Source organism: Dendropsophus ebraccatus, chromosome 10, assembly GCF_027789765.1.
Source record: "Dendropsophus ebraccatus isolate aDenEbr1 chromosome 10, aDenEbr1.pat, whole genome shotgun sequence".
Taxonomy (NCBI): Eukaryota; Metazoa; Chordata; class Amphibia; order Anura; family Hylidae; genus Dendropsophus; species Dendropsophus ebraccatus.
Window position 1 is genome coordinate 73,721,078 of NC_091463.1, and position 11,525 is coordinate 73,732,602.

The window sequence follows — 11,525 nt, forward strand, 5'->3', positions numbered from 1 at the left end:
CTCATTACACAGCCTCACAAAATAACAGACTAGATAGGCCAGTACACCTTAGAAGTACAAGTGGCAAGGATGCCGTGCAGGAATAAAGTATTACCCTCATCTGATTTGTTTAGGTAACTGTTCACATTTTATACTTCCTTGTCTCTTTTCACAGACCCTCAGCGGGATGACCGAGCTCCTCTCCTCCAGCAGTAACTACAGTACATATCGAAGGGTATACAACGAATGTGGGGGCTTTAAGATTCCCATCCTTGGGGTGCAGCTTAAAGACTTGGTTTCACTTAATGAGGCTTTGCCTCATTACTTGGACAATGGAAAAATCAATGTCAGCAAACTACAGAGTCTCTATCAACATATCTTAGAATTACGTCAGCTGCAGAAGGCCAGTCCGCCATTCAAGGCCAACAAGGATGTGATACTTCTGCTTACTGTGAGTAATTCCCAACGGTTATACTACTAAGTGTCCTGTACTGTTACTAAACGTGGTATTATAAATGCCCATAACAAGAAAAGACGCCATTGGGACCCTATAGATATTTAGCTATAGGAGGTGGCGAGATAGCAGTGGCCCTATTACACAAAGCGTTTATCATCCGTATTCGGACGATACTGACCGTTACGGCCGATATTGCTTAGTGTAATAGAAGACAACAATCAGCCGGATGTCGGCTGATCATTTTTTTTCAACATGAAACGTCAATGACCTAAATAAAACGATATGCCGGCATCACTCCATGTAATTGCTCCATGCTGCTATCTTCTATGGGCTGCCCGGACGATCTAGCAATCACCCGGGCAGCTCCCTGCAGCCCCCCCTCCCCCAGCTCTTACCTGCTTGCTGCCGATGCGCATAATAGTGTCGGCAGCAGCAAGCAGGGAATGAGGAGCAAGAAAGCAGTGACCTGACAGGTCGGCACTCATTTGCTCCTCAGAATCGCCCTGTGTAATAGGGGCTTCAGGGGACCAAAGACTTCTCTGCCAGATAAGGAGATGCCAGTATTATAAATGGCACATGGTGGGTGTAGCGTGGGTAGCCTGATTTTGTATTCAGTATAGCAGTATGATAGTGTAGTGACATACCTAAGAGCTAGGGGAATCCATCGTAGAGTATACTTTGGTGGAGATAAGTTCTTCAAGTCCTGCAACTTGGCCAACATTTCCAGAAAACTGTAATGTGGCAATAGTGGAAGCCTTGTTACAAAAAAAAAAAATCATAATTTGGCCTTGTGTATGATAAATATTTTTATGAATGCATAGTCATATGCACTGGGGGCTTGTTCATTGGTGATGTTCCAAAATCCACTAGTAGGGGTAAGAGCAGATGTAGGAAGCTCAATAAAGTGCTAAACCAAAGACACAAGAACATAATCCAATGTAGGGGCGGATTAATTTTACTATAGGCCCCGGGCTGTTCACCAAGCCTGGGCCCCTCCACCCCACTGGCAGCACATAGTACAGGATAGATAATGTCATGATGCCCTGATTTGTGCAAAATCGAGGTAAAAAAGTAGCGATTGTTTGCAAATCATGGCAGGACTGTAGCCAGGAACTATACACCACTGAAAGTATAAGTCTGATTTGGTGGCCATGGGCCCCCCAGAAGCTCAGGGCCCCATGATACCGCCCGAAAAGGACCTATTATAGTCCACTACTAATCATAGTGTATAGAAGGCATTGTTCATTAATTTAACACATAATATAGCACTTTCAGTCACCCTGAGGTCAACATTCCCTAGTTGGATACTTGGGATACTTGGATATCCCCTTTATATGTTATTCAACAGGACAAATTCGGATTGTTCTATGTCATGTAGAGTGAAACCTCATCTAAAGGATTTGGATTTTCAGCTCCCTTATATCCTATGGATGGTGTATCACCACGCCAGAAGATCCCTATAACTGCATTTAGAGTAGTCATTAAGTTTTCAATGTATTTGACCATTTTATATATTTATTTGGACCATTGTTTACAGGTTTAAATTCTCTTTGTAGACATCTTTGGACACATTTTATACAGAGGATGAGATTTACACTTTATCCTATACACGGGAGCCGCGCAGTGCCAAATTAATGGTAAGAATCTTGTATTGTGCTTTACCTGGGTTTTAGATGGAGATTGCTAAACTCCTGCCAAATTGTCAATTTAATAAAACATTTATTTTCAGCACTATGACCCTGGCATGCCATGTGCAGGGCGTAGCTGTCAAGTGTTGGCTGGGCTGCTGTTATTATGCCACAGCCTGTTGCTGGGGCAGGGAGGTTGAGGCTTGCTGTCAAGTGTGAGTTGATTACACCCTGTGTAGGTCCCCCTATAGTAGATGGCCCCTTGTTCAGGTCCCCCTATAGTAGATGGACGCCTGTGTAGGTCCCCCTATAGTAGATGGACCCCTGTGTAGGTCCCCCTATAGTAGATGGACTCCTGTGTACTAGTCTGTTTGCGTAACTTAAAAAATAGAATACATTTACCTAAAACAAGTTTATGTTACAAGGTTCTTCAAGTTTCAATCTTTTCCTTCTATTAGCCTACCACTCCTAGCAAGCCCCCAGAAGAGATTTCAGACTGGACCCCAGGAGGGTCTTTACAACTGGACCCTGAGAGCCTCAGCCACAGCATAGAGCAAATGGTGAAGGTAGGTATTTTTTTAGACATTTCAAAATCCGCTTAGGCTTTCATCTATGTAAGTAAATACTCCCACCTTCTGCTTCAAGAGAAAAATAATAGTGCATATTATATGTAGGGTCAGATTGACCCATCAGCGACACAATAATGGGCCCTAACAGTCCACCATTTGGTAGTGTCAGTGGAGCCTATCACTTGGGTCTATTGTTTATAGAATGACTAACAAAAACCAATGAGATCTTATTCATGACTTGTCTTGTAGGTGCAAAGTCAACTAGTATATGTTCTCTATATATTGTGGGTAAACCTCAGAATTTTCTCTGATGGGCCCAAAGAATCCTGGTATGAGACTGCATTACTATTATGTATTGACTGCCTAAAGTTCTGACAAGTAAACCAAAGAAGTTCCCATAACTTTGTGTCAGCCCCAGATGAGTTCTTGTGTTCCACCGTCTGGCCTTAAAGAACTGTAATAGTCACAGCCGAAGGCCTACCTTTAGAGATGTTATACTTCAAAACTTGATATCTTCAGGTCTGCTGTAACGTATCCCCCGGAAGTCCGTCTATGTTGTGTCTACTGTATGTGGTGGAAGATATAATATACAGGTACTAATCATATATACGTTAGCAGTGCAGCTAGTTAAACTTCACTTTTCAGTGCTTTTCAGTGACACAAGTGATCTTCTACCTGTTCATGGTTCACAAATGTAAAATTTCTCTGTAGACTGAAAGCAGTCATTCATGTTAATAGGATTGTGTTATATATTTAACTTTAAATTTCACGCCTATATATGAGAAATAATGTGCTTTTATTTTAAATGTTGTAGATTTCCATTTTTTTAAAAATTAACCTTAATTAAGTAGCAGGATGTGTGTGCTTTTATGGCAGCTGCAATGAATAGGAGTACAGTCCCGCTTGCAGGGACAAGGAAGTGTCAGGGATCTGGATGTTTTTAACGATTAACGATAAACGATTGCAAATGAGATTGTTTATCCTTACATGAGTTCGTTCACCATATTACACAGAGCGATAGTCGTTAGTTAGAATCGTTACGATTGTTACTACAATTTGGAATTACACTGAACGATTAGTGAACGAAAGCGGAATTACAGCGAACAAATGCGGAATTACAGCAAACAAACGAGGAATTACAGCGAACGAATAACAATGATTTTAGGGTCAGGTCTAAACCAACGATCAACGACACACATAACATTGCCTGCAATTACACGGGGCGATTATTCGAACAATATACTGATTTTCCGCACGATAATTGTCCGGTGTAATAGGGCCCATAGTATCCTGCCTTACCTAGGACTCCAGACATTTTTACTAAAATAGTCAGGAATATGAAGGTCCTTTTACATGGACTGATTAGGGTCAGGAAGGAACCCTCACTGCCGATAATCGGCCTGTATAAAGGCCAGCTGTATTTCTTGCGTTGGCATTGTCGCCCACACATCTTTTCTAGTAAATGGGAATGTGTAGGTGACCATGATAAAGTTAATAGGCCACACATACGATCCAGTAATCATTCGCGTGGCTCGGACACATGATTGGTTAAGCCTTGTAGGGGCCCTGCAATCAAGCAGTTATCTTACTGATCGGTTCCCAGTTGCAGGAATAGTTGGGCCATGTAAAATGGGCCAAAAGCTACAGGATCAATGGTGAATATACCATGGTATCAGCCCAGGAGGACAATTGATGGTTTAGACCTTGGACAAATTGTTCTCAAATTTCCCTAATACAGTTGGCATCCACTACTTTTTTGCCTAGTTTTAAATACAGTAGGATTATAGACTGGATTTGATAGATCCATGTCTTTTTAACACAACTACTGTCTCACCAGATTGAGAACCGGTTGTGAACCTGTAATAGACTTGAAGACAGGATAGAACCTGTGTGAGGGTTACACAGCCCATTTATCTTACAAGAAATGAGAATACACACATGTCCTACTGTCATTGGGAGTCTGGCGTTTGACCTAGTACAGTAAATAGACCCAGTTTCACTTGTAGTTACAGAGTGTCCTCTTTCTATGTACAAAGCTAAACCAAGGACCCTTTTTGCATCCTAACAGAACCCCTCTGATTATGACATATACGAATGGGATATTGGGTTTTCCCATTGCTGCCCCAGCTTTTCAGTGCAGCTTTACACATAACTATTTGTCGCCATTTCTTTAAGTCGAACAAATAATTTACAGTACACAGTGAGATCACGGACACACACACTCACTTCCTGACCACAGCTTCCTGCTGAGTGTGTTAACCATTCCTGCTGCTCACATCTATAGTCTGCTGTTAATGCGTATAAAGAGGAGTTAAAGGGAACGGAGTTTGTGCACACAACAATACTATATACCACCCTGTGTAATATTCTGCGTCTTGAAGTATTTCTGTAAAATCTGTAAACCTTCAGGTTTAAACAATCATGTGAAGTTTTTTGTATATTGGAGATTTTAAGACTTGAAGGCAACGTCAATGTCTCCCTATTGGACAAGTAACTCCCTATGCAAGTAACTGTGGTAAAAATCCATGATTTAATTGTACAACAGATTGCAGGCAAGTCCGTGTCACCATACAGCCCCCTATCAGGATCATCTTTGATCATCCATGAGACCCTGGTTAAATCCATTATAAGACCCTTGAGGGTTTTTTTTTTCTTCTTTTCCTATAAGGAAACAGTGAAGTTGCATGTTCCTGGTAATGGTATGATTTTACAACAGCTAATAGGCGAACCATAAATTTGTCATTCAGATCTAGACGCATAGTTACATGTCTCAGGTTTTCCGTAAGTAACTTCATCTACTGTCTATCCAGTCTGTCTTCCAGTTCTATGATCCAGATCATCGAGGGTTTATTTCCCGAGAAGACTTTGAAAAAGTGGTTTCCAGTCTGCCTTTCTCTTGTCACATTCTGGAAAAAGACAGGTAGGTTTTGGGCACTGGTTGAAATCATAAATAGGTGTCCCACCAACATCACCACCAGTATAGCGCTCAGCTATCCCCTGCAGTCTCATTCACAGCGTGCACATTGACCGCCACACCATTCTGTCGGGAATCCTGACTCAACAACATTCAGACTATCTGCAATAATATTCATATGCCCTAATCCCCTATTATGTGCAGCATTTAAAAAAATGTACCTATATAACACGCCACAATGCTAGAGGGAAGCAAGCACCAACCTGTCAGGTCAGCGCTCACTTGCCCCTTGTTCCCTGCTCCCTGAATATGCTATTAAATGCACAACGATCGGCGAGTGGGGATCGTTGAGAGCGGCCCGGAAGATCCTTACATCGGCTGATCATAGTCTTTTTACATGCACTACTACATAAAATGATTATGGCCCATGTACGGCTGATAATAGTTTGGTGTAATAGGGACTTTTACAATGAAAAATGTTTAGCCTTCTGCGGCCGCAAAAACTTGTTTGCAGTGCCTTTTAGAAGGCACAATTAATTGCACATCCAGGTCACATGAACTTTCCATGGGCTGTTTAAATACTGTACATTGCAAAATATGTGTGGCCTATAGCGAAAAATTGTTATGTAACAATGACACCAATAAAGTTTTGGAAAAGATATACGTGGATGCTGTTGGACTTCGCTTGCATTATCACTGTTAATGTGGGTCTGTAGGAAGCATGAGGTTTTGGGGTTAGGGTTAATTATTAGAAATAATGTGGTAAGGATGGTAAGAACCATACAGTGAGGCCTCTCTTCCACACATAAACCTATACGTTACAGTTCAATATCAAAGGCTTCTCGGGATCAGAACTTCTTTGCCCCCTATTTTAACCACTAGATGGAATTGTAGTCAGTGATGATTTACTTACATGCTTACAGCTGATGCCTTAGATTGATTCAAAGGTTGGATTATTACTATTAAAGGGGTACTCCAGCAAGGGGGATCCTGGGACCGGGGAGGAGGTGGCTGAGGGAAAAGATGTCCACTCACCTCCCCAATTCCAGCAGGGGGTCCCGCATCGCGTCGCTCCGGTGCCCGGTTCCCGGCCGCTTCCGGGTGTCTGATGCGGGCCTGAGACGTGACGTTTCAAGTTCGCTCAGTGAATGGCTGAGCGGACCTGAGACGTCACGTCTTGGGACCGCATCAGACACCCGGAAGCGGCCGGGAATCGGGCACCGGAGCGCCGCGATGCGGCACCCGCCGCTTTAACCGGGGAGGTGAGTGGACGTCTTTTCCCTCAGCCACCTCCTCCTCGGTTCCAGCAAAAAAAAGTGCCCCCCCCCCCCGCTGGAGTACCCCTTTAATTTATGTAAACTGAAATTACAGTTACACATAATTTCCTCGTAGGATATCTGAAAATTAGTTAAGTAAACTTCGATGACTTTTTGTGGTGACTGTGAGATCTGTATATAAGACACTTTTACACTATGGAAATTCCTGTAACAGTGTGTAAAAATGTCATGTCCATTAACAAAAATTCATGAAATGAGTGAAGTTATATGTAACGGTGACATACAGATTATATTCTCTCCACAGAGAGGGACCAGTCAACCAGCAAGAGATGACTTCATATTTCATGAAAGCCAGTCAGGTGTGCTCCAGACTAGGGCTTCCTTTTTTGCAAAGTCTGGTAGAGATACGTCTGAAGGAAACTCCGCTGTGCGCCAACTGTGTAAGAAAACTTTCTTTTTAGACTTGTTTAGTTCCTTCAATTCACAATAATAAAACACGTTTTATTAGTATACTTTGGACCCACTCTTGGGTTTGGCAAAAAAAAAAACTTTAGGAACCTGATGGCTTTAGAAGTTGGATACAGCCCTAGGGAGTCCTAAAAAGCATGGATACTAACTATGGCTGTATCCAGCTGCATCCAACTTCTTCAGCCACCATTTTTCAACTGCTGAACGATCAGACTAGAGCGTGCTCGGATTGTGCCCATCTCTACTCCCAGAGGGGGAGATTTATCAAACATGGTGTAAAGTGAAACTGGCCCAGTTGCCCCTAGCAACCAATCAGATTCCACCTTTCAAAAGAGTCTGTGAGGAATGAAAAGTGGAATCTGATTGGTTGCTAGGGGCAACTGAGCCAGTTTCACTTAACACCATGTTTGATAAATCTCCTCCATAGAGTTGGAATGAGCGGCAAAGTGGTGTCTATTACTCCTGGGAAGACCTGTGTTGCAACAAATCCTGTGTAGTTTGAACTTTAACTATAAGAAAACACATGTAACACTCCAAACAGTGTAATATCCAGACATTTTATTGGTTTAACAAACCCAGGTGCAAGTGAAAGGCCACACGATCGTCCATGTGGCCATTCCAATATGGTAGTCAAGCCTGTGTAAACTAGCACTGGTCTATGAGACTTGCTTACAGTACACATCGGGTCATGTAATAGGGTTCTAAGACCAGGGAAATAACTTACTAAGCATCACCACTGATTGTAGACACAAGCAAACATACTTTCCTGGTCATTTCGGCCTATACTAGTCAACTTTCTAGTTATCTAAACTGAAGAGCACCATAGAGTTGGTCTTTCTGGAATCTTCCCCCACTATGCATCTATGTCGATCTGTTGCAGAGGTAACAACTGGTTCATATCCTGTGTATACAGCAAAAATGACGATTATGAAGGCCTTTTTCCCAGATAACACCAATGTCATAAGAGGCAGGAAATGACACGGCCTGTGGTTTAGCTTTTGATGAAGTGACTCCTCAAATCTGAGAAGCTAGATGATACTTTGCCTGACTTGTGACATTTTACAGCGACACAAAAATAGACTGTTCTTATAGGGAGGTTCTCTGGGGCTATCTGGGCTTTCAGATTGATAGCCTAATGCATGAGTGATACAGTGCCTTCAAACAACTGATCGGCAGGGCGCCAGCAGTCAGACCACCATCAATATAATATCAATGGCCTATCCTGATGCTAGTACTTCCACTTGTACAGCCCAGATAACTTAAGTGAATGTGTCGCCTCGATTTACTTCTACAGCCAGATACTAAAACATTCTTTTTTTTTTTCTAATCTGTTTCTATTTTCTGAAGGTAATTTTAACAGCATTTACTGATATGCTTTACAGCAAGCCTCAATGAATATCTTCAGACTTAATTGTTCTTAAAGGGGAACTATCAGCAGGTTAGATAAATCTAACCTGCTAATAGCCCCCTAATGTACATGTGAACAGCCCAAGTAGGAAGGTATGTCTCTTACCTTCCTCCTCGGGTTGTTCCTGTGTGGTTAGTAGTTGAATCCACTTCCCACGCCCCTATCGCACCAAGTTCTAATGATCAATGAAACAGCAGGGCAGTGCTCCTAATGGTGCTCAGGGCCGTGGAGTGAACTACAAACTGCACGGAAACAGTACCGAGGAGGAAGGTAAGAGGCATACCTTCCTGTTTGGCGCCCCGTGGGCAGCAGGTTAGATTAGCCTAAGCTGCTGAAAGTTCCCCTTTAAATTTTCATGTATCAGCATATAGATCAGACAACAGCAGGTCAGGTCACAGAGCATGCTTACAAACCTGCCCCATACCAAGCCAGTGGTCCAAAATACCAATTCTTAAAGGGGTTTTCTGATTTAACCTCTTTCCAGCAGCTCCATAGAAAATGTATAAAGCTGCAGGTCACACGTCAGCCTGCAGCTCCTTTCAAAGCAAGGGAGACGGGGTTCCCATCAAGAGATCCCTAGGGGGCACAGAGGTTGGACCCTCTGCGATCTCCTACTCGTCCCCTTATCCTGTAGATAAATTGGCTGAAATCATGTAATTTGTTCTTACAGACAGGTTCCCTAGATTTGGACATACTGCATTGAATAGTCAGCAGACACTTGATCCTTTCATCTTTTTAACTAAGTTTATTTTTTTCTGCTTTTTCCAGATTTTGAGTGTGGCCAAGCAAGGCTATGTGTCTGCAGGTAAGTATGCCCTGTCCTATCATACTGTGTAACACTGGCCAGAAATGGTAGCGGAAAGTATGCATTGCTTGTTGACAGAGTTGCTGCCTCCATCTTGGTTGAGTATGGCCGGACCCTACATGCCCTGGATTTGTATGCTTAGCCTAGGAGAGTTAGATATATTTTATTATTTACTGCAGAGTACATCCCGATCACATTCACATTATTTTTTCATCTAAGCCTTTGCAGTGGGAATAAAAGTATCCTATTTTCTGGAAGCACAGACAGCTATATGAAAGGCACCATGTGTCTTCTTAAACTAACAGTTATCTAACAGTGTCAGCAGATTAGAACCTGAATTGAGCCCCATTCAGGCTATGGAATGGGCGCAGAGATTCCATGCTAAAGCCTCCCTGTGCCAAATCCTGACTTTAATCTCTTTGAACGGGAGAGCTCCAGCACCTCTGCTCTCTCTGCTCAAAGAATTGACATGTCAATTCTTTAAGCGGAGAGGTGCACAGAGCGGAGGCGCACAAGCCCTCCCAATCAAACAAATTGAATGCAGGATTCAGCGGAGAGTCTACGTGGGGGGTTTCCTCACAGAATCTTGGCCCTAATTTCAGAGTGTGAACGGGGCCTTGCAGCTGACAGATTCCCTTTTAAAGTCAGCCATTTGCACAGAATCTCTTTGTTACAACCTTTTTACTTGATATTTGGATGTTGAGATCTTGGCTTTTGCTTATTTTTGACATTTTTAGGACTGCGTGAGGATGTCATGGAGAATTGGACTACTAGTCCAAAAAGCACAGACAGAAAAAGTCATTATGAAAAAACGTACCCGACAGATGGGCTCCAGGGATCTGGGAGACCCATAGCATCAGATCCTTGTCATATGAAATGCCAATATGGAGACAGCTGTAAGAGATCTGAAACATTACAGAGGAAGCTAAAAGTCGCAGAAGAGGTGAGGACATAATATGCAAAAAAGGGTGAAATATACGTAAGTTACTGTATATGAATATTATACTTCTCAATGTTATCTGGTTGCAGGAGCGGAACCGCCTAATGATGGAGAACGCCGGGCTGCACTCTACCAACTCACAGCTGGCGGCAGAGAACGCCAACCTACACAGCCAGTTAAGTGCATTACAAGACAAGGTCCAAGCACTAAGTAAGGACTCCAAGATGAAACCAGCCCTCACACAGATCCTTGAGACCCTGAAGGCATTAAGAATACAAAGTGACACAAACCCATGACCACAGTAGACTGGGCCTATCAAGACTGAGCTTTCACTATGATTCCTCCTGCATACAGGACACCAGAAAAATGCATTCAGTTGAAATAATCTGAAAGTTTTATTTGAAGGGGTTATTAGAAAACTCAATTTAAAGACTCATGGGGTCCTCTGTTCAGGCTCTCTGGAGGACCTGTCAAGATCCTGTATTCCGTAGACATCTCATTGACTTCTAGGAGAACAGTGTGATCCTTTCTTTCAACTTTGATGGCGATGTGGAAAAATGAAAGGGGTTATTCAGGATGCAAAAACAGCATCACCCAGTCCTTAGGTTGTGTGTGGTATTACAATTCAGCTCCATTCACTTTAATGGAGGTGAGCAGTAAAACCCAAACTAGAGACAAGAGTGGCACTGTTTCTGGAATGCTTTAAAGGCTAACATACTGGTTCCTTAAAGATTACAGCAGATTGTTTGAGGTGCCATCATCAACTAATTTTTAGGGGACCATTTGAACAGGTTAGAAAATTATGTTTTGCTTTTTATTATAGGGGTTGTCCACTTTTTTTTTTTTTTTTTTTTTTTTTTTCCAACACATCAAAAATTGAAGGAGTGGAGTGCACAGTTTTGCTTTAACAAGTATACAGGTGAAGAGAGGGGAGAAGGAAAGGTGCAATAAATGTCAAACATTTCTAGTGATATTGTTTGTGGGAAAATATAGGATTTAAAGGGCTAAAATGTACTTTATAAACTGGTTATTCTGTGTGTGTATATGGAGTTTGTGTTTGGAAAGTAAATGCTATAACTT

At 42.4% G+C, this 11,525-nt stretch overlaps 1 protein-coding gene across 1 annotated transcript in view; it reads left to right on the forward strand.

Annotated features, from left to right (window-relative positions):
* RASGRP4 (RAS guanyl releasing protein 4) overlaps window positions 1-11,303 on the forward strand; it is a 37,378-nt gene extending 26,075 nt beyond the window's left edge. The window contains exons 10-17 of the mRNA XM_069943329.1: window positions 155-430; window positions 1,993-2,073; window positions 2,523-2,630; window positions 5,444-5,553; window positions 7,129-7,264; window positions 9,469-9,505; window positions 10,243-10,448; window positions 10,535-11,303. Coding sequence (XP_069799430.1) covers window positions 155-430; window positions 1,993-2,073; window positions 2,523-2,630; window positions 5,444-5,553; window positions 7,129-7,264; window positions 9,469-9,505; window positions 10,243-10,448; window positions 10,535-10,741 — 1,161 coding nt within the window. The 3' untranslated portion in view covers window positions 10,742-11,303. The remainder of the gene's footprint in view (window positions 1-154; window positions 431-1,992; window positions 2,074-2,522; window positions 2,631-5,443; window positions 5,554-7,128; window positions 7,265-9,468; window positions 9,506-10,242; window positions 10,449-10,534) is intronic.
* Window positions 11,304-11,525: the final 222 nt, after the last annotated feature.